The 27,974-nt window shown below is 38.2% G+C and overlaps 1 protein-coding gene across 4 annotated transcripts; it reads left to right on the forward strand.

Annotated features, from left to right (window-relative positions):
- UBE2D3 (ubiquitin conjugating enzyme E2 D3) lies at positions 1-27,816 on the forward strand. Of its 4 annotated transcripts, XM_082837655.1 has the most exons (8): positions 461-630; positions 1,410-1,564; positions 14,853-14,916; positions 15,005-15,036; positions 20,208-20,285; positions 21,467-21,572; positions 23,918-24,011; positions 26,013-27,816. In XM_082837655.1, exons 2-8 carry the CDS (start codon positions 1,541-1,543, stop codon positions 26,056-26,058), a joined length of 444 nt encoding a protein of 147 aa, XP_082693781.1. In that variant the 5' UTR covers positions 461-630; positions 1,410-1,540; the 3' UTR covers positions 26,059-27,816. The 4 variants fall into 4 exon arrangements, with proteins under 4 accessions (XP_082693779.1, XP_082693780.1, XP_082693781.1 ...); XM_082837653.1 differs by lacking the exons at positions 461-630; positions 14,853-14,916; positions 15,005-15,036 and adding an exon at positions 1-113; XM_082837654.1 differs by lacking the exons at positions 461-630; positions 14,853-14,916; positions 15,005-15,036 and adding an exon at positions 187-323.
- The last annotated feature ends 158 nt before the right edge of the window (positions 27,817-27,974 follow it).

Below are 27,974 nucleotides of genomic sequence, written 5' to 3' on the forward strand. Positions count from 1 at the left end.
GGGGCGGGCCCCTATCAGGAAGAGGGCACAAAACTGCCCTTAAGTCATTGCAGCGCTACAGCTCCTGTTAGCCAGCCACGAGATTCTCGCGAGATTCGCCTCCTCAATACCAAGTGAGGAAATTGGGGGACGCTGTCGGGAGGGGTATGGGGCTCGACCGCGCAGCTGCCGCTTCCATTACCTTCCTCCCATGGTCTCCTTCCGGTTCTCGATGCTTCTCTGAGTCTAAGGGTTTCCGCCGCTCGTCTACCCTTCCCCCCAGCCCATGACCTGCCTCCGGCCCCCGCCCTCCCAGTCCAACCTCCGATCTGTTTAGTAAGAAGGTGCTGTTCCGAAAAGGAGAAGGGGGTTGGCACAGATACGCTCGGCCCAGGACCTGGGGAGCAAGCCGTCCTCTTTCGCCCTTAGATTCGCGCCGCGCTCGCGACGGCGGCGTTGGCGGACTGATACGCGGCGGTGAAGAGGCAGGAGGAGGGGGGAGGGGCGGAGCGTGGCAGCTGGCAGTAGTTCCGTCAGAGCGGACATCTTGTGGCTGTGTCGTGCGCGTGAGCCCCGTAGGGCCGGGGAGGCACCAGCTGCCGCGCGGGGAGGAGGCCGAGGCCGCAGCTTGAGGGAGGCCCCGGCCCCTCTGTACGCGTGGGTGTGGACGGCTAGGGGAAGGGAAGGGAGGCCGGCCCAGTGGCCGGCCGGGTAAGGAGGGAAATACAGGCCCTCGGTGGCTTGAGTGACCAGCCTGTTGGGTGGGGTAGGGTGGGAAGGCTGGGGACGCCGGGGCCTCTCCCGTTTAAGGGGGAGGGGGAATGGGCGCGTCCTCGCACCTAAGCCGGAGCCTCAGGGGCAGCTCGGGCGCGTGGTGGCGGTGGCTGGGCGGGCGGGAGCGCGCGGGAGCGCGCTGGAAGGCGGAGTGTATGGTGGCGTCAGGGCCGACACAGCATAGCTCTAGCTGCGGGGACAGCGATACACATCCAGCCTCTGATTTATTTCCTTCCCCTCCCCGACCGCACTTTTGAGCAGCGGCCGAAAGAAGCCGGGCGTCAGTCCGGAGTCTCCTGTTCTCCCCTCCCCCCTTGCCTTTCTTTGCCCTAGTGACGCCGGCGTAGCGCCGACTAGGCCCCGGCTCCTCCTCTGCTGGGCCCCGGACCCTGCCCCGCACCCACCCCTTTCTCCTACGCCTCTTCCTTTCCCACCCGGGTCTCTTCCTTTCGAGAGGCCGGGAAGTCACAGTTGGAGCCACCTCTCCGCTCTTCCCGGCACCCTCGCCCCCTCTTCGGGCCGAAGCTCGGCATAGAGGCTGTCGGTGGCTCTGCCGCCCCACCCACCCCGGATCGCGACCGTTTTTGAGGGACTTGGACTTGTCAGGGTCTCTGCGGGGCCTGTGCGAGTGCTGATCTGCTCCGTTTTTGCAAAAGGCGCCTGTGTCTGGCAGAGCCGGTGTGAGACCAAGAGACAATCCTTCCCAGCCGCCGGGATAATCAAGAGTTTTGGCCGGAACTTTGAACACACACCGAGATAGTGAGGAGCCAGACGAAAAGCACAGACTATGGCGCTGAAACGGATTAATAAGGTAACCCATGGGGCGGAGGGAATGGGGGCGTGAGAGAAAAGGAAGGCCCAGCCGGGAGGGAGAGCCTTGGCATTGGGGGGGCGTATAATTTCGGAAAGACTCTTCCTTGGGTCACTTCGTCCATTGGGGGATGGGGAACGCGGCTGTACTTTAAGAAGAAGCGAGGGGGAAAACTCAGGAACAGAGCACTTGCGGCAAGTGAGGTGTTATCTTGAGCATGTTTCAATGGAATCGGTGCAAATTAGCGATGAGGGAGAGTGGTGATTGCAGGCGCCTCGATTCTTCGAGAAGAGTTTAGTCCCTCTTCGGAATTGCCGGGAGATGCTCCCGCAAATGTCACGGCGCTTCCTATTCTCGGGGCTTGGAAACTTATTTTAGTTATAAGATCAAGGCTCCGGGCCTTCTGGAAGAAGAGACGGGGGAAGCTCAGAGGAGAGAAGACCTAAGAAATGCGGCGGGTCCCGAACGTGATTAAGGGGTCGGGGTAGAAGTCTCACCAGCTGAAGAGTAGTGAATGGGCCTGGCCAGAAACTGCTCGACTCTGGGCAGCTTGCACAGGAGTAAGTGGGGCTGGGAGGAGGTGGGCTGACACAGTGTTGCCGCTTTCTGTGTTTTGTAGTTGCGGCTTTTCACCCGAAACTGTTCATCAGAGGCGCGCCGGGAACTGATGGAAAGCCCTTCTGGAAGCTCCGTTTTGCTTTGGCGGGGGAGGGGGGGAGAGTGTGGTGGCAGCGAGAGGAGGGTAGGTGTACCTATGTCTGCCTCAGTCCGTTTCATAGCAGCCTCCGGGGAAATTGTTAAGCTATTTAAAACGAGGTTTGATGGTACACTGTGGATCCGTGTTGGAAAAAATAGGGTTTTTCGAGGCTCGGTGGGTGAGCGGAACCTCCACCTCCGGTGGTTTAGTCTCATTTTCTTGCTCTAACTTCTATCCCGCATTTTAAGATGGCGGCTGCTTTAAGTGGTTCAGGCTCTTTCCGGCATCTCCTTTCGTAATAATAAGAAATAATATTCTTTGTTAAATGTTAACTTTTACATCAGGTTGTACACTGCCCTAAGATCTCCTGCTCAAGACTTATCTATATTCAGACTCTCAGACTGTATTTCCCTTTTTTGTAACTTGTGTGTGATGTGTTTGGTTCTTGCACAATCGAGGAGGGTGGAGTATTTACAGCTAACTTGAAAAAAATGCCATGGAATAAATTCAGCCTTACTAAAACTAGGAAATAGAGGAGGTTGTGGATTACAAACTTTGGTTTTGATAGGTTGCTTTTTAAATAGTTTACATGGACGGTATGGCAAGGACTTGGCTTTACTAAAAATAGACCTGATGCTGCTTAATTTTACATTTATTTAACGTGTGACTTTGGAACTTATTTGGCAAAACTGGTATCTTATGAATGATGAAAGTTTAGATTCAAAGTATTGATGTTGAAATGGTAAATTTTGATTTAGGCCATCACTGCATTGTCTCTGGGGGCTTATGTGAAATACAAACTTCAGTCTTTGTATTTTTGAGACCATGGAAAAAGGAGTTTAGGAGTTAAGGCTTAAAGTACAAAGGATTATTAAACATCTCTTTCTATGACCACTTTGAAGGCCAGCAACACACTGGAGAAGCATAGTTATATTTTGCAATATAGTTGAACGTAGTATTCAGTACAAATCAAAACCTTTTATCTATAGGAATTAATTCGGGCCACTAAGATGTGGAATAATTTCAAATCCATAGATTTTTATGCACGTGGAACAGAACACTTTAAAGGAAGGTCTCATTGATTTTTTTTCTTTTACAGGTGATACCCAGCTGCTGTGACACCACTTTAATGATTTAAAAGCTCTAGAGAGGCAGTATAATGGTTAGGAGTGTGAACTTCGGAGCAGAAATGCTCCAGTTAGAATTCTAGGGCTCGGCAAATTTACCTGTGTGCCTCTATAAAATGAATATTTGTTGTGTATGACCTATAAATAATTGAGTGTTTCGTGTGTACCAGGCACTATTCTAGACACTAGGGTTGCAGCAGTGAGCAAAACAAATTTTAGAGTCCAAGATTTTTCTTAAGGATTAAATAAGTTAATGTGTGGCTTTAAACAGGCCCCTAGCACAAGGCACTCCATTTATTACTGCAACTTTAATTTTCAAGAGCTTTTATTAAAGAACTTTTTGAGTCTAGTACTCTTCATCAATACCAGATTGTCTCCTTTTGTAAATAGTTTGAAGATCTGTGTAATACAGAAACTTGACGTAACACTCTCCAAACTGGAAAAAAACAGTGTTGATGTGGGACATTTTTGATTCAACCTGTAGAAAAGTTTTGTTGTGCATGTGGTTTGGTCTTCAGCTGTCACTGTCAGAATCATATGGTCAAACTTAAAAAAAAAAAGTCCCAGATTCAAACAGTTTTAGCAAGTGGACAACTCTGATGGGAGATGCTCTTTATTTTAGGCACCTCTCTTTTATTTTTAATTTATTCTTGTCTGCAGCCCCCCAGATTCTGAATGTTAAGATATATCTATTCCTCACTGATCATTTTATTGGAATGCTTATTGTTGGAATATTTTTAATCAATAGCAGTTCATTTGATTAAGCTTTTAAATTTGTTTTCTTTCTAAAGCTTATGTTGTAGTTTTTTTGAATATTTCTTAGACCAAGCAGCCTTATCAAACAGCCCTATTCTTTTTTTTTCCCCCCTTGTATTCTTTATTTGGACAAGCTGTGGTCTTATAAGGCTGTCAACAAGAATAAAATATGTGAACTCCCTAGTTGGTTGGTGGTGTTTGGGAGCCAGAGGCAGTTTTACTACTCTCATCAAACAGAATGACCACAGTGCATGTATTTTGGGGATGTTTAAAGAGAACTTTACATAAAATGTAATATGAACCAAAGCTGAAAGAATAGCTCATGCTTTGAGTGTTTGCAGTGTGTCAGAACTGTTTGAAGCACTTGAATTAACTCTTATGACACCCCCAAGGAAGTAGGTATAATTAATATCTCCATTCTAAAATTAGAAACCTAAGGCACAGAGAGGTTTAAAAAAAAAAGGGGGTCCTCATATCATGGCAGAGTTGGGATTAGGACCTAGGCAATTTGGGCTCTGCAGTGTGTGCTCTTAACCACTACGTTGTCATGTCATCTTTTTAGGGTTTTGGTATTCTAAAAGTTTTCTTTTGTATGCATCATTCTCCTAACAGCTAGACTTAGCATCTGCTCTGTATTGAACACTGTTTCTAAGCCCTTTATGAGTATCTACTTATTTAATTCTCACAACAACCACATGAGATGGATGCTCTTACCATTCCATTTTATACGTGAGGAAACAGGTATAGAGTGAGTTACTTGTCTGTGGTCAGATGGCTGGTAAGGGACTGAGATTCAAATCCGATAGTCTACCTCAAGAACTCGAGCTCTTAAACTCCATGCTGTCTGCTATTTTGAACAATTTCAATTCCTAAATTTAATCTTGCTTCCTGAAATAAGCTCTCTCCTCCCACTTCACATTTAAATAATTGGGATTGAACTTTTTTCTTAGGTTATAGCTAATTTGTGAGTTTAGACTTTAGCTAACATAAGTTTTGAAAGTAGTGAATTTCTTTTCGATTAGTATCTTCAAGGACTAAGGGAACTACTATGTGCTGACTAATCACTAGGGGCATCATAAACTTCTTTCCAGTAAGCCTATAGGCTGTATGCATCATGTCTCAAGGCTTGTCTTTAGCCAGCTAACTTGGTTTGTAGGGCGTTTGTTGACTGAGAAATGCTGATCATGTAATGACCTCAGTTTTGTATTTGAATAAGGGTGATGTTGACACTATGCTTTGGTTTCATCACGATCACCGTCAATGTTAATTCTAGTAGTTATCATACAAGTGGAAAGTTGAATGCTCTTGCTAACACTGGGGAAAAACTATCACTGGATATCTCTATCATATTGTATGTTAACTCTGTGCGTTCAGGTGTCCTTTGTTATCTAAGATAACAGTCAATTCTTGAGGGTTTTCCAAAGCATTTCACTATAATCCGTTTATTAAAGAAGACACCAAATTCCTAGTATTGAGATTAGAATGTTTCAGATTGAATTCTCAAATCCTAGATTAGCTTTTGCATTCTACTAGATTTTGGTGTATGTGGGTTTTGACATGGGTTACATTTATATATCAGAATGTTTAATAGCTTTTAAAAGAATATAGGTACATGAGGTCTTGCCAGACTTACTGAACCATTTCTCTGGGAACAGGCATAATTTTGAAATGTCCCCTAGGTGATTCTGAAGCCTCCCTCTGGTTAAGAACCTCAGACATAAGGGATAATCATTTAATCAATACTTATTGAGGTCTTACTGTTTGGCACAGTAGTCTAGTCTCAGGGGACAAAATATAGGGAAGCCTGTTACTACCTATGAGGATGTCTTCTTTGAGTGAAGGAAACGAGCATGTAAACACATAAATTGGTATTTGTCACTCTATACAGCTTTTCAAAATTATTATAAATCAAGTAAGGGAAGCATTTATTTAAAATAAGGGGAATCGTTATTCCAATGTCAGATTCACCCATTATTAAAGATAGGTTTATTTAAATGCCTTTCCATACGATATTACATATATATAGTTATATATATTTTTTTCACTGTTTAGTGTGTTTTTTATAACTAATTCCCTTTCCAAGACAAATTAGTGTTAACAAAATTAAATGATTTTTATTTCACTGGAAATTTTGTGCTCTTGAGCTAGTTTTGCTACCATAACAATGATCTTATTTCACAATTTATAGTGTAATGAAAAATGGGTATGTTTAGTGAGTATATCATTTGTTAGTCTATGTTGTTAGATGAGATTTAGTCTCAAAATGGTACCCTCGGTCCTGTTACGTGGGGAGGGGAAAAGTTCAAATGAGTATTTTATACTTTGCCCAAACATCGGATTTTTATCTCCAACTATACTTTGAACATAATGTTGTATCATTCAGAGACTTCCAGCCAGCTTTTCTTAGTTAAATTTGTTGTATTTAACCTTTTGGGTCTTAGTTGTGATTCACTACTTCTTGGTTATTTGTTCATTTTCAGGATGGAATACCTCATATTAATCCTAGCCTTGTTACAGTTTCCTGGCTAATGTATAATTGAATGTCTTCAACCACTGGACTGCTGTTAATTTTTGTTTTTCATATCTATAAAATGCCTTATTTGCTTTCATGGATCAAAGCTTAGGAACTAAATTTGGCTCTTTGTCTTTGCCCATTTAGAGATACTGCTTACAAAAGAACAGCTTTGAGTAATCTGAAGTGACTTATTTTTAATGGTGATCTAAAGAAAGAAAATTACAGTATTATTCATTCAAGCTATTCTTTGTACCTTGTCTGAATGAACAGGCATACTTGTCTCATAATTATAGCTAAACAGGAAGTTAATTTCTTGTTAGTGATGTAATGAGACATGGTATGCAGCACTTACCCTCTTAATCTTTAATGTAAAAGAAACTTTCAGGATTTCTTAGAAGAAATCACAAATTGCAAACTAAAATGATTTTTAAGGGGACTATTCCTTCCCATTCTTACGTCCACATATGAAATTGTTCAGATCCCAAAATCTTTTTGCCAAGCTTCCTTCTTTTGAAATGACTTCCGGTAACCATGCATTTCTGAGATACTTGTTTCCTTCCTTGCTATTTGTATCCACGTGCGGTATGTAAAATAAATTTCACAACATTGAAGTTTAAAAACTTTTTGTTTACTTCATAGCAAACTTGATCTTTATAAGAACTAGAGCAATTATTGTCTGCCTCATTGGGTAATTACTATTGCATTTTGACCTCTATCATTGGTCAAGATATATACCTTTATATTGCTAGGTCGTAAAGGTTCTTTGAGGGTGATTCTTATTTCAGAATTTCTTAAAGGCACTTACTCTCCTTCCTACCTCATGCCCTCATCTCATCCAGCTCCCAAGATAGTATTTTATGTTGCTCAGTATAGGTTTAAGAGGCAAGGGCTGTCCTTTTTGGGGGGGCGGGGGCGCTGTGTTGGGTCTTGGTTGCTGTGCGCGGGCTTTCTCTAGTTGCAGGGAGCGGGGGCTACTCTTCATTGCAGCGCACGGACTTCTTGCGGTGGCTTCTCTTGTTGTCGAGCACGGGCTCTAGGACATGTGGGCTTCAGTAGTTGTGGCACGTGGACTCAGTTGCTCTGCGGCATGTGGGATATTGCCGGACCAGGGATCAAACCCATGTCCCCTGCATTGCAGGCAGATTCTTAACCACTGTGCCACCAGGGAAGTCCCAAGGGCTGTCTTCATAGTGTTGATTCCCATGCTTATACAAATCTTGAAGTCAAGTAAAAGTTTTGAAAGAAATGGACTCTTGAAGAAAATACAAGAAATTAACTTGCAGTAATGGGATGGACTTCAAGTTTTCCCAAAAGTGATGATAGGAAATGTATCCGTACTGCTATTATTATGACTTTGTGTGATGATGCAAGATGGATGGCAGAGATTGGGATAACATGATCGTGGAACATTGTGGTAATTATTGTACTTAATATCGTAATTAACTACTGTACTTGAGCTTACCACAGTAGTCATCTGGGTTAAATTTTGGCCAGCCCTTGGGAGAGTGATGGAACTGGACAAACTAGAAAAGGTTATACAGGGAGTTACACTTCAGTAGCAGAATTGGTTAAACAAATTTTGTTTTCATAAATGCTGACTTTGGTTCTGTTGATCTAATGTATAAGTAATGGCTGTCATTGAAAGAATGTTTAGCAGAATGTGTAAATAATAGTTACCGGAGGTCTTAAATCTTACTGGAGGCTCATCTACTCATGGCTGCTCTATAGTTATTCATAAATAGTTCTTGTATTTCCAGTTTATAAGCCTTTTGGAGGCAGTGACCATTTCTTATACTTCCCTAACATCTCTCAGAGCCTCTAATCTGTTCAATACCTTGGTTTCCTGTTCTTTGTAGTCTGTGGTTGGTCATTTCATATCGAGTGAGGAAGATGTAGAGAGACTAGAGAAACAAAAACCAAATATTTAGCAGTATGTTTAGACTTCTGTTCTTGGCCAGTGTCTCTCAGCCTTTTCATGTTTTATCTCCAACAGTCAGTTGTCAAAGATACTGTGTCCCATGATGATAGAAGCAAAGATCTTCCTCAAAACAAACTGTAGGCTTTCTGTTTTGAGTCCCACATAATGAATGGTCAGACTCATTAATGTTTAATCATGTACCTCCAGATGAGAACACTCACTGGCTTAAGCTATACCTGTTGGTTGCCTGTAAGAGAAATTTGATTGACTCCTTTTCCTATCGGTCTATTTAGGCTTTTAAAGGGAAGGGAGAAACGTATTTCCCAGTGGGAGAAGGCCTGGATTCTCACACTAGCCAGGTGTTCAGGAGGTTTCAGGAGAAGCAATTCAGAGAAAGATGATCCCGAAAGGAGAATATTTCCCCAAAAGAGTACACCGTGGCAGAGAAGTGTCTAACTTTGGTGGGTTTTTTTTTTCACGGAGAGTACAGTTTTTAGCATCGTACCCTGTATTATATGTCCTTGATCCAGTGTCTTTTCAGGGTGAGTGGAGCATTTAGCTAGTGTGTGCCAAACTCCCCTGCCAACTATTTTATTTCAGTGGTCTTGATGAAGAGTTGGGTTGGTGTGATTGAAATTTTTTTTCTCCAGTTTGCCAAGTACCATATCAAATTCTTTAACTTAAATACATCTTTGATGCAAGGACACTCTTGAGAAAGCAGCCTTAAATGTATCCCTGGACCTATTTTTCAGGTTATCTAGTAGATACACTACTTTGCTTTCCTGCCCATCCTGAAGCACAGCATGTCCTGTATCTGAACTCAGTCTTTCCTTTCCCCTCTTAAGGCGGCCGTGGGGGGGCGACACTAATGTAAAATGGAGATGAGACCTATTTCCATAAGGTGGTTGTAAGGGTAAAGTGATCAGCGTTTTAAGATATTTTTCATCCCCAGTGACTTAGTTTATGTTCTCTCACCTGAATTACTGCTATAGTTTCCTAATGTAGTTATCTACTCATACATCCTTTGTAGTAGGTATTCCTACAATTTGGAGGGTGAGGAGGGTCTTTGACATCCCATAAATTAAGTAAAATTTTGTGTGGGCATGTGTATTTGAGGGATAGAGGGTCAGTAGTTCATCAGGTTCTTAGAAGTCCTTGACCTTGTCACAAACAATGCTATATACATGTGTAGTAGTGAATGAAAAGGTGGAGAAATGGCAGAAACCAAATTTAGGATAGTCTTAACCTGTCAGGGAAAGGGAAGGGCATCTGGGGAGTACAGGAGAGATCTTCTGTTATATCTGCAAAACTTAAAATCTGAAAGAGGTATAGTAAAAATGTAATGTCAAGCTAGGTACACAGATACATGACTGCTTTTAGGATTAATAATTTAAAAAGTCCGTCACTCCTAGTATACTACTGCTAGTACATCAAAAAATCCAAATCTCATTTGTCTTACTCCTACTTAAAAACTATTCCTGCTTAAAAATCAGTGACTTCCCATTGGCTGTGGAATAGTCTTTGCCATAATATTCAAGACTCTCAAAAGATCCAGCCCTGATTAACCTTTCTAGCCACATCTGCTACTCCCTTACCGGTACCCTGTTGTGTCTCTGGTATACCAAACTACAAGCAAGTTTTTACAGCCTGTTTTCTTTCACACCCCTGGTTTTGAATTAGTTTCTCTACCTTGAATGCTTATCCTTCCATCAAGACTCAGTTCAAATGTCACTGTTTTAAACCCAGGCGAGGTTAGTGATAACCTTTTCAGGATTCACAAAGCAGTTGAATGCCTTTACTTTAAGCGCTCAGGTTGTTTGAAATATAATTTTTTGGTTTTGTATTATGTCTGCGCTTTTTTTTAGCTCAGTCTGTTGGGAGAGGCATTCATGTTCTATCTTTTCTATCTTGGTATTTTCAGACCTAACATACTTGACACCAAAAAAGGTAGTCTTCATATAAATGAATAATTGCTTTGTTGGGTGTAACTTGAGCTGATATTACACTTTTTATTTTAGAAATGGATTTAAGTTAATCTTTAGTTCCTATTATTGAAAGTTTAACTTTTTACTAGGTAAGCCACATGATTTCTCCCTGCTTCCTCTAGTTTCCTTTTGAGACTTTGCTTCATTTATATTTCTTACATGTTTTACAGCAAGATTAAAGCAACACATTTCGTGGATTAAAATGTGTATAATTGGTAATGGGGCCCAGGTAGCACTCTGCTTAGAGTGGATCTCTCCTTACTCTGTGTTTGCTGCCCCCGCCCCTTGAAGAAAACTGGGGTGGTTAACAATCAAAGCAGTAACTGTAGGAATTAGAGCAAGCTACAACCTCAGGAACTGAAATTGTGTGTCTGTATGCCAAGTTAGTTCTTTATCTCTGCTGCCCAATGTGGCCTCTTTTTCTTTGGACTCACCATGTAATTTCAGGGCATATGCCTGCCAGTAGCTCTGGGTCATATCCTTACAGCTCCTGATTAGAGAAGGAAAAAGTGTCCTTTCCAGCTTCGATTTGAAAATCTTGGGTAGGGATAGATGGAACAAAATTCTCTGATTACCCTTTCTGAGTAGTTGGTTAATGGTGGCTGACAGTCACCCCAACACTACAGTCATACCTGTGGAGTATGAGAAAAGCATTTCCAGGAAAGTAGGAGAAGAGAGTTTGAGTAGACAGTGGTGCATGGAAGAGCATCTGAGATGACTTATTATGCTTTTTCTCATATATTTTCACTGCTAAGATATTCTTATATCTTACTTGCTTCTGCTATGGACATAATAATGTCATGAGAATTAGTTGGCATCTTTGAGGTAAGTGCTGGTATATGATTTAAAAGATATTTTGATTCTTAAAATTACTTTAGGTCATTTTTTAATGTTGATTTTAAAGTCGATTTTGGTACATACTTGGCCGAATATTACATCTTTGAGTATTACTTAAGAGGTGTCTTAGTCACGGGGAACTTGGAAAATAAGGCATTTAGAAATTATCTGAGGGGAATAAGAGCCTGAAGTTATGGGAGTGAAGAGCTTAAATTCAGTGCTCTCTGAAATTGTACATTCACTGTAAAGGAGTGAAAATGTCAGCATATAGAGGCTGAGTGATTCAGAGATGTCCATGTGCAGGAATACTCGTTAAAAAATGTTTTCTTAGATTTTTCATAAAATGTGCAACTTCGAAGTAGGATGTTGATATATTCTAGGTCAGCTTTATAGATTCCTGAAGTTTATGTTGTTTCAGCATCACTTGGGTATTTTGTTAGACCACCCATCATTAAATTACTTTTTAATTTAAAAATGCTAGATATTTTTCTTATCATTAACATATGTAAAAGTGTGTAAGTACAGAAAACTACATAAATTTGGGGTAGATCCATGTAAGAAACTCATTTTAGTAATATTTGAGTTCACATGCTTACCTGACAGTTTTAGGTAGAACCATATGAAATTGCAGTTCAGAAATGGTCAAGTATTAGTAATTTCATACAACTCAATAACATGGTTTCTTTAAAAGCCTATCCACAAATAGCCCTCGAATTGCTGACCTTGTATTATTAACATATATCATAGCATGAGCCATATAATTGTTAGAAGAGTATGTTATAGACAACTAAGCATAAAAATTCATCACACAGGCAAAAGATTTAAATAAGCTAAGGCTATAATAAGTACCCTATTTATAAGCAGTTTTGCTTTTGTTTAGTAAACAAGTGATTTGAGTGCCTGTCGAGGAAATCTTGCCTTCACGGTGGGTGTTCCGCTTGCTGAGCACCTAATACATTATATGCCAGATAGTGTGCTGAAGTACTTTATCTTATTCATTCTTTCAAAAGTTCTGTAACAACAGACATTTCTATTGTGTTTTAGAGATGCGGAAATAAGCCTAGGAAATAGTGGGTCTAAATTGGATTAAAAGTGAGACTCCAGACTGATGATCCATATTGAGGGAGGTGCATATTCATTGTCCTCATTTCATGATGCTATATTTGAGCATTTGAATTGTATGCGCAAGTTTGTGTTTGGTTTTAGTAGCATTTTTGAAAATTCACGTCTTTATTGTTGTGTAGGAAAGGGGAGAGGGTGGTTTGGAACAGGTAAGTTTTTAATCTTAAAATAGACTTCTTTGGACCCTTATGTTCCGGCAGAGGAAGTTAGCCTGCATAAGTTAGCTTCTGGTTTATCTTTTTTTGGTGGATCATTTAAACAACAGAACTTGTTAAATAAGTTTTGGAACATGGAAAAAAGTTCTCTTCATATCAGTTAGACTATGCTCAATCCTTATCTGCAATAAAGTATATACCTTGAGATGGTATTGAAGTAGCTTGCCATTATAATAAAGTGGCTGATCATGGAATGCAAATAAATGCTTTATGAGAGTTGATCTGGCCTATGAAAAAGTCATTTGGATAGTTGATTAGTTCAAGCTGCCAGTATATTTTTTTTGCTCAAAAAACTATGATTCAGTTCTAAGCTAAAGCTGTACATAGTTTCAGTTTCTTTCAACTAGTTGCTTAACTCCGGGATAAGAGCTTCTGTAATTAGTACTGATCAGAATCTAAGTTCTGGAATGAATTTTCCCCCTTTCTTTAAATATGTTGAACAAATGAGGTATATTTACATGGGCAAGCATAAAAGTCTGATCTGATCTTCCAGTCATCTTAAGATTGTGACCCCTGGGATTCCCTGGCTGCCTTGATAACCTTATAAGCAGTCATAGTTTGAGATTCAGAAGCAAATTGGCAAAGTGTATATCAAGGCACTCCTTTGTCCCAGTTTTGTTTTTGAGATATAACGTAATAGATGTGCAACATAATAATTTGATATATGTATATTGTAAAATGATTACCCCTCAAGGACAGTTCTGCATTGATCTTTTTTTTTTAATGGAGTGAATCTAGACTGATATTCCGAACAATTGGCTGTTTTCTGAAGTGCATTATTTTGCCCATAGTAAAGGCAAATATTTGATCTGTCTTCCTGCAGTGTATTCCCTGCCTTTTTCTTAGAAGTCCATTATTATCTCAAAGGTCTATAAATCCCTGTACTGTAGGAATTTATATATAGGTGTATAGAGATACAGCTGTATCATTAATTTTTTTAAACTTGTAAAGAAGCAACTCTGTTTTCTTACTAGATTATCCATATGGGTTATGCACAAGTCATGGAAGGGCTAAATTACACTTACGTTGGAAATATAAGGTCAAATGGAATTGTGGATACTGCTTGTTTTGCTTCTTAGCAAAAAAAGCACAGTGCTTTTCTACCTGGAGAGGAAGGTTTTTCCAGAGATATACTCAATGTTAAGTAAAAGATAAGGTTGAATTGAGGAATAAGGAGATCAAACCAAAAGGGGTACTTACCTAGCCCCATGAGAGATTTTTTAAGGAGAAAATGTGGTCACTGGGTAGTGTGGTTCAGAAAAAGAGTATTTAAGACAGCAGACAGTATTTAAGACAGAGCCTCGGAGATGGTCTGAAAGCTCAGCAAATAACATGAATGTTGATAACTGCCCTAAGTTCTTAACCTAGGAAAGTGTCTGATTACAACTTTTTCATTTTGTAAGAGGACAGCTTTTGTTCATGTACAGGCACACCTCAAAGATATTGAGGGTTTGGTTCCAGACCACCCAAATAAAGCAAATATCACAATAAAGCAAGTCACATTTATTTTTTCCCCAGTGCGTATAAAAGTTAACGTTTACACTACTGTAGGCTATTAAGTGTTCAATAACATTATGTCTTTAAAAATATACCTTAATTTAAAAATACTTTATTACTAAAAAACATCGTCTGGATCTTCAGCAAGTTGTAATCTTTCTTTACTGGTAGAGGGTTTGAAATATTACAGAAATTATCAAAATAGGATAAAAAGACACAAAGTGAGCAGGTGCTGTTAGGAAGATGGCACAGGTAGCCGCAGACCTTCCATTTGTTTTAACAAAACAACCCCCCCCAACCGCGTATCCGTGAAGCATGGGAAAACGAGGTGTATGCCTGCAGTAAAACTTCATAGCGATGTGTGTGTGTGCTTTTATGAACCCCTAGCCGAGATGATTGTCTTGGTATGTGTCCATAAAATAACTGTGCCTAGTGTGTCCCAGAAACTGGACTAGGGTTACTTATGTTTTCTTTCCTAATAGAATGTATTGTTGATGTAAGTTGTGATTATATGTCCCTTAAAGAATGGTGTAAAAATAACTGGAAGCAGACGACTGTCTTTACTTGCTTGTGTTTTCTATTATGGTTACATGATCCAGCATTTTCTGTCTTGGTGTAGGAACTTAGTGATTTGGCCCGTGACCCTCCAGCACAATGTTCTGCAGGTCCAGTTGGGGATGATAGTAAGTAATTTTCAAGTTGATTTTTATGGTTAGTTTCAAAAAAGCTTGTGTATTTTTAGATAATAACAAGAGTGTTTTCTTTTTCTAGTGTTTCATTGGCAAGCCACAATTATGGGACCTGTAAGTACTGAGAATTAAGTTTTTGCTTTTAATGAAAATCCAGCATTGATGTAGTTAGTAATTTTTAATTAAGCCTTTAGCTTTATTTTATTACATTGTAATTTTATTTGAGATATGCCATAGTTGTTGCACTGCTTTTGAAAGAAACAATTGGTCATTAGTTAAGTATACTGTAAGTGTCTGTCCCTGTGTTCAGGTTCTAGAGTATGTATAGCTTTTCTATGACGTATCAAATACCTCTTCCATTCTAATTTTCTTTCATAGCAATGTAAAGTATTGTCACAGAGCTTCCTGACTTATAGCCCATTAGTTTTCTGGCTGTACCATGATATTACTCAAAGATCTTACTCTCTTCTTGTAGCTGCCTAAAATCTAGCTTAATTGTATTATTTTGATATTTGAGTTTTTATAGAACTTCAGTTTCATGTAAAATTTGAATATTTTTAGGTAGATAGTGATACTTTGTTTTATTTTATTTTGGCCATGCCATGCGGCGTGTGGGATCTTAGTTCCCTGACCAGGGATTGAACCCGCTCCTCCCGCGTTGGGAGTGTAGAGTCTTAACCACTGCACCGTTAGGGAAGTCCTTAGAAAGTGATATTTTGAATACAGCAAAATTCCTTTCTATCCTGGGTAGATAAGAAACTGTATGTGCTGGATAATTGAATATTCAGAATTATGGATACCATCTAAGAGTTTCACAGAATTAGAGCACAGTAAAACATCCTGGGGTAAGACTGTATCTTGAACAATACTTAACATTTTTTTTTTGACGTGGAAGGCACCTAAGGATTTCTGTTCTGGGGCGGGGGGGCGGGGTGGTGTGTGTGTGTGTGTGTCTGTCTGTCTGTCTGTCTGTCTGAATTTTCTGCTTTCTTCCCCCTTTTGGTATTTTAATCTCAACATAACTGGCAGTAATGTACTAGGTGAGATAATGGTCAGTAAGTAGATATTTATAATTCTAAAAGAAGAAATGCCCTTGGAAAAAAAAGCTAGCCAGTGGGTGGGTTGGTTTAGCAAGTGTTTATTCAGCAGTTCTGATTGTAAATCACATAGAGGGGGGGATATTTAGTTTAACAATTTGAGATGTGTCTGTGATTGAGATCCTAATGAAAAAACTACAGAGTCAGGGTTGTTTCCAGTTACCTCAAGGTCTATTTTTATTGTTTTAAGTGCTTGCTTTTGTCTAATTGGTGACAAAATTGTGATTCCCACCCAGCCCCCGCCCCACCCCCCCCTTAAATACATATAGTTAAGTAACTCATGGCTTACCCAGTTTGGCCCATACAAAGTTTTTTTTTTTTTTTGGCCCTGACCAGGGACCAAACCCGTGCCCCCTGCAGCGGAAGCGTGGAGTCTTAACCACTTGACCGCCAGGGAGGTCCTGGCCCACACAGTGTTTTACATGTTGATAATCTTAACATAAAAACCCTCTCACTAGACCCTCCTTCTACAAGTGTGGGGTGGAGTAGCAGCTGCCTCCTTTCTTCAGAAAATGTGTGTCTGCCACAATTTCTACCAGGTCCACTTAGGCACTTAGAGTTGCAACTTCTAGAATTTTCCCATTATAGATCACCAATTTTCAAAGCAAGGAATTCAGTAAAATGCCTTGTCATATCTATACCAAATAAAGCTCATCTTTGATTCAGAGTGCTTTAAGATAGTTTCATTATAAAAATTAGTTGTCTGTACTAATAAAGCACAAAAGAGTTGGTAGTTAAGACTTAAAATTGGATGGTGTGCATAATAAACCAACTCTTTTAAATCAGTGTAATGTTTTTCTGCTTGACTTTTGAGACTTCGTTATTTTATTTATTCCTTTCCAAAAGGTAAGGAATGCACCTATAGTAAATCAAAGTGAAGCATAATTGAGGAGTTTGTTAGTAATTTTCCACAAAATAGAAGATTGCTTATCCTGAAGAATTTTTCAGCTGTTAATTTGCTTTTATTTTCAGGAAACATTTTTTATTTATATGTATTTCAGATTATGGCTATGCTTTGCTAATTTTTTCAGCAACCTTTTAATATAAAGGAATAGCAGTTTTCTGCTTTTGAAAACAAATATTTGATTTTCAGAACTATTTAAATATTCCCGATTAACAAGAGCAAAAAATATATTTATACCATAACAGCATAGTTCTGCTTTAGTAACATTAGTCTCTGAAATGTACTTGTTTTCTGAGGAGGTTAATTTTCACTGTTGGGTAATTTCAGGAGTGAGTCAAAAGTTATAAAAACTCACCCAAAATGCAGGTTTTAACTGCACGTTTTGTAAGTAAGCACCTAAGTTTAGATGCCAGCTTGTAAATGGTTAATCATTATCCTTACTATGAAGTGTATCAATGAAACAACCATGCTGTTTTGGCTTTTGACTGCATCTTTATGACAGAACGTCACAGTTTGATTAGGTAATATTATTTTGTTAGTATGCCTACCCTAAGTGGCATGCAGATGTGACCCAAAACAGTAGGGCTAGTGGTGGCATAACAATCCATAAATCGCAGATTTGCTGGAAGAATAAATGTTAACAAAATTACTTTTGCTTTGGAGTGCTTCTTAGGTCAAAGTGATGGCAGTGTCACAGAACTAAAGATTTCTGACCCTCTAAGGTGTGGATCGTCTAATTGAGGTTTCATGACAGAGTTACTATTGGATTTTGATGGATTATAGTAAGGAAATCTTGATGGTTGAACAAAAATGCTTGGTTCTTAAAAACTACGTGCTAGCTTATTCTTTCCGAAGGCAAGATACTGCGGAAGCACAAATGCTGATAAAAACAAACCGTTGAAAGAAGGTGGCAGTGTTGCTTGTTATGTGGTTTTTAAACTTTTGTTGGTTATTTTGTGCTATGTTAAGGGAAATTTCCATGAAGAATTGATGCAGTGAGGAGAAACTAACTTCCTTACATATTGTTTCTGATATTTATGTGCCTGACTTTTTAAAATTGTAAACGGAGCTGGCAGAAAGACATTGTTGAAATTATTTTGAGAACCACATTAACTTCCATCTAATCTATGATACATAGCCATAGAAGAAAGTACCGTATCTGTGAATAATGTAACTGTTGGCAGCCTGAGCAGAATCAGATACAAAAACAATCTGAAGTAAAATATTTGGTCCATCTGAAGTAAGATCTTAAACTAAAGCAGTGGGTATTGTTTTATTGTTACATAAGGGTGAATTTTTCAATTTATGTTGTTTATTATGTTTTTCCTGCAAAGGCTAATAATATGTGAAAACTCCTCTTTAGTACCTTACTCTTTTGCGGTCTGCGGGCCTCTTACTATCGTGGCCTCTCCTGTTGCGGAGCACAGGCTCCGGACGCGCAGGCTTGGCAGCCATGGCTCACGGGCCCAGCCGCTCCGCGGCATGTGGGATCCTCAGACCGTGGCACAAATCCGTGTCCCCTGCATCGACAGGCGGACTCTCAACCACTGCGCCACCAGCGAAGCCCACCCTCGTTCATTTTTCATAATAGCTATAACATTTCACTGTATCTCCCTTTACCAGACTGTAAGCTCATCAAGATAAGAAATTGTTCTGTGTCCCTTACATATACTTAGTAAATAGAACGGCGGAGTTAAAGTAATTCAACTAATGTTTAATTATTTTACAGACGTCTGGGGATTAAATGAACTTACAGCGTGAGACCTGTGAAGGTTATTTGCCTCACATACGAGTGGGCATATAAAAAGGCTCATATTAGTGCTGTATACATCCTCACTCAAATGGAGGGGAATAGGTGTTGGTAATAACTCAATTACTGCAAATTTTCAAACACGTCTTCAGGTTGGCTCTTTGCATATCCAGAGACAATTATGCAATCTCTTTTTTAAAAAAAAATTTGACCTTAAAATCCTTGACTGGATCACCATCTTTTGTCATCATTGTTTGATCCGAGTCAAGCAGTGGTTTTCAGAAGACCTGAGTTTGAATCCTGTTTCTATCATGTACCAATTGTATACTTCACTAAGTTATTTCAAGTCCTATTTTACTCAACTCATAAAATGGGAACAATGTCTTTTTCCTTTTATTGGTTAATAAATGTAAAATACTCGCAAGTTTCTCCCAAATGTTACTTCATACTAACATTGTATAATATTTACTTACTGAGGAGTTCTTCATACTCAAAGTGGGCAGAACAGCTAAGGAGAAAAAGTAGTGCTATAGCTTAAAATTCTGTATTTTCTGTTGAAATGGACCAAACAAACATTCCACAGTTTTCCAAATCTAGTAATCCTGTGTATTGATTGGCTGTAGAGAACTCAGTATTGTGCTTTTGAAGAAAAAACTTCATGGTTTTTATTTTTTAATTAATTTTTTTTTTTTTTTTTTGGCTGCATTGGGTCTTCGTTGTTGTGTGCGGGGTTTCTCTAGTTGCGGCGAGTGGGGGCTACTCTTCATTGCGGTGCGCGGGCTTCTCATTGTGGTGGCTCCTCTTGTTGCGGAGCACTTGGCTCTAAGCGCGTGGGCTTCAGTAGTTGTGGCGCAGGGACTTAGTTGCTCCGCGGCATGTGGGATCTTCCTGGACCAGGGCTCAAACCCGTGTTCCCTGCATTGGCAGGCAGATTCTTAAACACTGTGCCACCAGGCAAGTCCCAAGACTTCATGGTTTTTAAATGAGAATTTTGAGGAGCCAGTTGGGAACTAAACTTTCTTTAAAAACATATTCTGTTTATGTTCTACTTGTCCAACTGAAGGGAGTTGTTATGTTACCTACAAGACCTAACTTTTTGGTTTGCCAGTAACCAGAATAGCCTGTTGAGGTACAAAGCCATTTGTGTATATATGACTATCATTAGAAGAAATATTCTACAAATAAATGTAAACTTATATTTTCAAATTATAACTTGGTACATTATTGTGTAGACTTTTATTGCTAAGTATACTTTGTGAGAATTGGGGTCTAGAACCTTGTGTTTCTGGGTTATTTTTTCTAAATTTCTTTAACTTTCATAAAGTCGGATCTAAGTAAAGTAGGGTTCATTGTTCTATAGTAAATATTGTGATTTTTCATTAATACGGACTTCATTGTGGGATAATTTAGACTCTTGCAGTGTAAATAGGTAATTTTGCTTCATATTAGAGAAATGCTTAGAAAATAGAAATGTTACATGAATTATCTAGCAGTAACATTTAAAATAGAGTTAAGCATATTTTTCTTTTCACAGAATGACAGCCCATATCAAGGTGGTGTATTCTTTTTGACAATTCATTTTCCTACAGACTACCCCTTCAAACCACCTAAGGCAAGTATTTCCCCTCCAAATTTGTGAGTATAGATTTGTGTTCTATTCCAAAAATAAGAATTTCTAATTCTTAGAAATTAGGGTTCTGTGTAAGTCAAGGTTAAATTGATATGAATGTATAGTGAATAAGAATAATTGAGGCTGAGTGTATATATTGAGTTGAATCACTGATATTGAATGCTGACTCTTAACCTTTAGTTAAAAGAGCAGCTGAATCTGGATTTGAACTTTGTAAGTGGAGGTGAGAATTGCCGTATCCTTAATGTTGCAAGCCTCAAATATACCATGTGAAAGCTTTTTTTATTTTCCCCTTTATTGTGCTTATACAGATTTGGATTATTACCCTAGTGTCTTATAATACTAGGCTTCCAAATATCCAACTTCAGTATGCATTTTCACATGTTGCTAAAAATTATACCGTATTTGTATTGGGGTTTAGACAGACTGTAATACATTTTGGGCTTTGAGCTTGCACACGTAACAGTAAATTTATCAAAACTCAGGAGTTGCTTAATGCACTGGGGTGACCGGTTTATAGGTATTAAAAGCATGTGGTCCTTAACTTTTCGAGCCATTGAGATAAACTCAATCTATATGAATAACTATGGAAGATAATATATATAGAACATTGGCACTTCACTAAAACTATCTTCACAATTATAGGTGCATATGACAGTTATTTTAGATGAAATGCCTTTGTGATATTCAAATTTGTGTTTTTTATGTACAGTGGAAATGGAGGCTCAAATACATACCTTTGTAACTCGATGCCTTAAATGAGCTGGCCTGGGTGTTTTGGTTTGCATCTGGAAGTTTCTTATTTTTAAGTGAATGTTAAATACCCTTCAAATGGCTCTTTGATACTCATGATATGGTAGGGCCAAAAGTTAACCTGCAGAACAGCCCACCATATCATTGACAATAAAATTTTTGCCCCAAAGTTGTATTTTCCATTTTAATTAAAAATAGGAGAGCCCCTGAGGGATCTTGGTCAGAATATAGAAACCAGTTTCTGTAATATTTGGTCCTTTTAGGTGTATTAATTAGGTTTTAGCTATTTGATTTTTTAGAATTTTAACAGTATTTTGAGTCTTGCTAAAGTCTTCTGCCAAAGTTTAGGGTGCTTGTTTTTATTTGGGAAAAATATCTAAAGTTTTTTTTGTTTTTGTTTTTATTTTTAGGTTGCATTTACAACAAGAATTTATCATCCAAATATTAACAGTAATGGCAGCATTTGTCTCGATATTCTAAGATCACAGTGGTCTCCTGCTTTAACTATTTCTAAAGGTAAAATAGTTTTAGAGAAAGTCTTGAGAGGCGGATTTTCTAATAGTTAAAGGAATTTCATTTTTGAGCCTACTTTTCTGAGTATTTTTATAATGACAGCTTTTTGATAAAGGTGGGGAAAGGAACAAATTGATTTCTACAGTATTTTTCAGTCCCAAGCCACCTGCACATCTCATTCACTCGTCGCCTAAATTTTAGCTAAAATGATATACCAAAAGTTAATAGAGCTTTTGAAACTTGAGCTTTCTCACAGAAAAATTGTGATTTTGCTTTCCTGTGTTTATTATTTTTTAGATAAAAAACCCTTTTTTAAAAACCTTTAGTTAGGTGTTTTGTGATCATGGTAGGTTGTTCCTACCTAATAATAGTCTAAAATGTATAGTCTTGGGAAGGTCTGTAGATAAATTCTGCTCTTCTACTTTAATAGGGATCCATTATGTGACATCTTTAATAGGTTGTCCAGTCTCCATGTAAATATCCCAGATGGAGATGGAGTGTCTCTCCATCTCTTACTCTTTGAATGACTCTGGTGGCTTTTATGTCGCTTTTACCCTACAAATAAAATCATCTAACACAAAACTACTTAATGGGAAGGAAGTCTGCCTTTTAGTAATTTTCAGTTTTGGGGTATTGGCATTCCTTAGTACACAAAATTAGTTTTTAATGTTGCTAATTATGACATTATTTCAGATATTTGAGGATAGCAGCTGACTCGAAGCATTCTCAATTTCTGGCTGAGTACTTATTATTGCTTCTTGAAATAGTTAATTGTGTTTTACCAAAAGTTTTATTTTTATGAGTATGGTAAATGCAAAGTGAAACTGGTTTTGTTTGTTCATTTGTTGTTGTTTTTTGGTTTTGGGTTTTTTTTTTGCAGTACGCGGGCCTCTCACTGTTGTGGCCTCTCCCGTTGCGGAGCACAGGCTCCGGACTCGCAGGCTTAGCGGCCATGGCTCACAGGCCTAGCCGCTCCGCGGCATGTGGGATCTTCCCAGACCGGGGCACGAACCCGTGTCCCCTGCATCGGCAGGCGGACTCTAAACCACTGCGCCACCAGGGAAGCCCCTGTTCATTTGTTTTTTAAGGCAGGACATCATAAAGCCTTTCATATGCTTGTACAGTGCTTTTGAATCTCCTTAAAGGGACTTTGTAGTGTTCCCAAAATTTTATTTGATAGGAAATACTTTTTGCGGGGAGAAAGAAAAACAATTTGGGTGAATGCTGCTGTAATTCTTTCAAGTGAGGCATAATTTTAGGCCTATTTCTCACCCTCTTGGATACATTCAAGTTTCTTTTCAGATCAGGCTCTCTTAACACCAGATATCTGGTATTAAGAAAGCTTTAATACTAGGTTCCAGGTTATTTTTTTAACCATTGTTGGGAATGCACTGTAATACTGAATACTTTTTCTATAAACATGGGTTTAGTTTTATATCTGCCCCCGCACTTGGGTTTAAAATTATATGTGTGATAATAATGTTGTTTTTTGACCACTTTAAGCTTTTATATCTTAAACTTTTATAAAAACCTTGCACAGTGTCTGGCACATAACAGACATTTAGAAGGAATTAGGTACATGTTCCATGATGCTTGGCATCTTTTAAGTTGATATTTTGAACAGGACAGGGTAAGAGCTAGAGTTGAAGGCCCACTTAGTAATAGATCTTGACGTTGTTAAATTTAACCAGTACTTTTGTGATATGGTCTCTACCTTATAAATTCAGGAAGACAAAACATACAGTCAGTGGGGGCAGTTGAGAATTTCTGTGAAACTCCCTCGAGAGCAGGACAGAAAGTGGATTTTTTTATCATGGCAAACAGCTAAGAATAATACTGCACAGATGTTCCCCAGATATTTTTATTCAAGGTCCCCCCACCCTGCAGAGTACCAAGAAACTCCAGTTACTTAAATTCTTATACCACTTTATTTTAAAAAGTAATACAGGGAATTCCCTGGTGGTCCAGTGGTTAGAACTCTTCTACAGGGGGCACAGGTTCTATCCCTGGTTGGGGAACTAAGATCCCACATGGCTTGCAGCACGGCAAAAAAAAAAAAGTAATATAAACTAATATGGCATCATTTGACTGTCTTAGAACCCCTGATTTTGGCAGATTTTTATAGCTAATCAGTAAACTTGATGCCAGCAAAGATCTATTTTAGTATTTCTTACCTACCAGGAACTTGTCTCCTATAAAGCAGAATCTCTGTAAAGCTTTGTCTTACGGAGATTAAGATATAAACCAATAAAAATCTTTTGAAGATTGAGGTTTATAATACATGTTTTTAAATACTTGTATTTATCCAAATTCCTGATGATGGGTAACAGGCATTTGTTTTCTTCCAGTTCTTTTATCCATTTGTTCACTGCTATGTGATCCAAACCCAGATGACCCCCTAGTGCCAGAGATTGCACGGATCTATAAAACAGACAGAGATAAGTAAGTATGTACTAGTTTAAGAAAACAGTATAAAAAGTGGCTTTTCTTAATGAGTTAGGCTTATACTTTGCTGTAAGTCGTCAGGGCAACGCCAAGAAGACTTGATGCTTATTTCTGGTAAGATGATAGTTGAAATGTGCAGAAAACCAGTTACTGAAATGTGATTTTTTTTTTTTTAATTACTAGGTTTTGGTTTATGTAGCAATAAATAGCCCATCTAAAATGTTTTATTTTTCTAACATGTTCAACGTTTTGTCACTTTATTTTGAGGAAGAAAGGTATTTTTTCTTCACCCCAATTATGTTTTTGAAAAAAAATATCGGTACTGTTGTAAAAATTTGGTCTAAATTTTTTATATATTGAATTCTTTATGTATGTACAACTTTACCATTATAACTTTTGTATGTTATAATTAATGCTAAGTATACTTGTTCAATTAGGTACAATAGGTTAGCAAGAGAGTGGACAGAGAAATACGCTATGTTGTAGGGTAAGAGGATCTGCACTCTATGGTGCGCTTATTCATGGTACTGCCAGCACTTGAGTGCTGCATGCGTTAAGGCACTGTATTAACTAACAAAAGGTAACAGATGTGGCAGTTTTCTGAAAACTGTACATTTAACTGCTTGATCTCTGTTTAGCGTGAAAGTATACCCAATAGTCATTTTTGCTTGAAAGTATTTTTGCATGGCAAACCAGTTATCTAGCACCAGTAAGAAAAGAAAATTTTAGTTTCTTTTTCAAACTACTACAGTATTTAAATTTTAACTTTAAAATTGGTATATTTTAAACTTCAGTACTATATGGAATGTGGTAACTTGGTTAAAATTTTGCCAAGAGATAACAACGTAAGGGAGAAACACTTTTAAGCCTCACCATCTATACTAAATGTTCATTACTGACAAGCATGCATTAGTGTCAGCTATACTTTGTGGCTCCCCGTATGCTAAATAAAAACCTTTGTTTTAAAGTGCTGGCTTTACAAGAGGTATCCTTAAATGAAGTAACCATGAATTGGAGCAAAGAATTTTTATATGTTAAAGTTAGAAAAATGGTTGAATTATGTTTAGTTCTCAGTTTGAAATGAAGTTAATGTTTTATAGAGGTCAAACTGTAAATATAAATCAAAAGTTCTCCTATGCCCTTTTATATATTTGTTTCTTAAAGTTATCACTTCATTATTTGTTCGGGTAAGTGGCCTGTGGCATGGTTGTAATACAAGGAGAAATTGATAGCATTTTATCAGTATTAGTGATCTTCCTCAGTAATAAATAACCTTGCTCAGGTATGAATTATCTATTGGTCTTTTAAAACAAAGATGCCCCCAGTTGTACTCCAGAGTTTCATTCATCAGGTCTCAAGTGGGGCTTGTTAGCGCCAATCACCACACTTTAAAAGTAACACGTGGTTTTGATTAACACATGACACCCACCTCGTCTTGAAAGTTACTGCTCTTTCATCACCTTGCCCAGTGTCTTACTTTTCTGCCTGTGCCGAAGTCTCAAAGGCATTTTCTCTTTTGGTAATATCCAGGGTCAAGTAACTTTTCAAAGTCTAGGATTCAGATAAAAATGTTTTAGTTCATTGTTTGGTCTGGCTTTAATGGAAATTGCTATAGATGTACAGAATCTGCTGTTCTGATGAATTGTAAAAAAAATTTTAAATGTTAAAATTTGTTGGAATGGATACTAGTTGTAGAGTTTCTAATAGAACATTAGCTCAGTGGTAGGAGACAGAAAAGGTCTTTGATTTTTGTTAGCCATTCTATGTGTTCATTAAAATACTACTTTCAGTGTATTAGGACATTGTATTGAAGCATAAAGTTCTCGTTTCCTACATTGCTTTGAGTATCAGTGCTTTTTCTTCCTTGTTGGCTTTATTCTAATCATAGCCATTAAAGGTGACTCCCTGGTGAGTCTAGAGGTAAAATAGATTCTTTCCTTCCCTTTTAAGTATTAAAAATTGTTTTAACTTTTTAAATAACATCTTTTTTATTTACAGGTACAACAGAATATCTCGGGAATGGACTCAGAAGTATGCCATGTGATGCTACCTTAAAGTCAGAATAACCTGCATTATAGCTGGAATAAACTTTAAATTACTGTTCCTTTTTTGATTTTCTTATCCGGCTGCTCCCCTATCAGACCTCATCTTTTTTAATTTTATTTTTTGTTTACCTCCCTCCATTCATTCACATGCTCATCTGAGAAGACTTAAGTTCTTCCAGCTTTGGACAATAACTGCTTTTAGAAACTGTAAAGTAGTTACAAGAGAACAGTTGCCCAAGATTCAGAATTTTTTAAAAAAATGGAGCATGTGTATTATGTGGCCAATGTCTTCACTCTAACTTGGTTATGAGACTAAAACCATTCCTCACTGCTCTAACATGCTGAAGAATCATCAGAGGGGGAGGGAGATGGATGCTCAGTTGCCACATCAAGGGAAGCAGCATTATTCTAGCAGCATCCATTCTTGTGTAAGCCTTCCACTGTTAGAGATTTGAGGTTACATGATATACTTTATGCTCATAACTGATGTGGCTGGAGAATTGGTATTGAATTTATAGCATCAGCAGAACAGAAAATGTGATGTATTTTATGCATGTCAATAAAGGAATGACCTGTTCTTGTTCTACAGAGAATGGAAATTGGAAGTCAGACACCCTTTGTATTCCAAAATAGGGTCTCAAACATTTTGTAATTTTCATTTAAATTGTTAGGAGGCTTGGAGCTATTAGTTAATCTATCTTCCAATACACTGTTTAATATAGCACTGAATAAATGATGCAAGTTGTCAATGGATGAGTGATCAACTAATAGCTCTGCTAGTAATTGATTTATTTTTCTTCAATAAAGTTGCATAAACCAATGAGTTAGCTGCCTGGATTAATCAGTATGGGAAACAATCTTTTGTAAATGCAAAGCTGTTTTTTGTATATACTGTTGGGATTTGCTTCATTGTTTGACATCAAATGATGATGTAAAGTTCTAGAGAGTGAATATTTTGCCATGTTCAGTTAAAAGTGTGCAGTCTGTTACAGGTTGACACATTGATTGACCTGATTTATGCAGAATTAATAAGCTATTCAGATAGTGTAGCTTTAGTATGCTGCACATGATACTGGCAGCCCAGGAGTTCATTGATGGACTTGGGACCCAGCAGTTTTGAAACGTGTATATGGAGTTTAAGAAATTTATTTTCCAGGTGCAACCCCTATCTAACTAAATTTTTTCTTCACGTTGTACACTTGACAGCTGAAAAAACCATAACATGGGAGTAATAATGGGTCAAAATTTACAAAATAAAGTACTGTTTTGGTGTGGGAGTTGTCATAAGGCTATGTTGAAGTGACTTAACTATGTGGGATATTGAGGTTTTTTTTTTTTTTAATGGAGTGAGTATCCATTAAAATGAATTTGTTCAGCCATTTACATTAATGAGCATTTAAATGCAACAGATATCATTTCAGGTGACTTAACATGAATGAATAAAAGTCAATGCTATTGGATTATTTTTTGTTTGACAAGTGCTATCTGTGCCACTTATTTAACTTCTGTAGTAACAAGGGCATTATCATTCTTCACCCTTCCTAATTCTGACCCTATAGTTTTATTACTTTTTCCTAGTTATTTTGATTTGTCCATTGCTTTCTTACAGTCCTGTATTCAATTTCTAGCACATCTGTGACTTTTCCACTTCCACATTTTTGCACTGCTTACACTTATGTGCAATCTTATTCCTTGTCTGCGCACAGATGTGGAAAGTTAGATATAAAATAAATGTTAAAGCTTGATTTTTATAAACATTTTAATATGTAGTTTGGACATGATTTATTGACTTAAGGTTCTTCTCTAAACTGAAAGTGAAATGCATGCCTTCCGAAGATGTTTTGGCTTTGTTAATTCTGTAATAAGCATTTCATTGAGAAATATCAATCCAGTTATACAATTTTCCAATGAGTGA

The sequence above is a fragment of the Leucopleurus acutus genome (assembly GCF_964270905.1).
Source record: "Leucopleurus acutus genome assembly, chromosome: 4".
Lineage (NCBI taxonomy): Eukaryota > Metazoa > Chordata > Mammalia > Artiodactyla > Delphinidae > Leucopleurus > Leucopleurus acutus.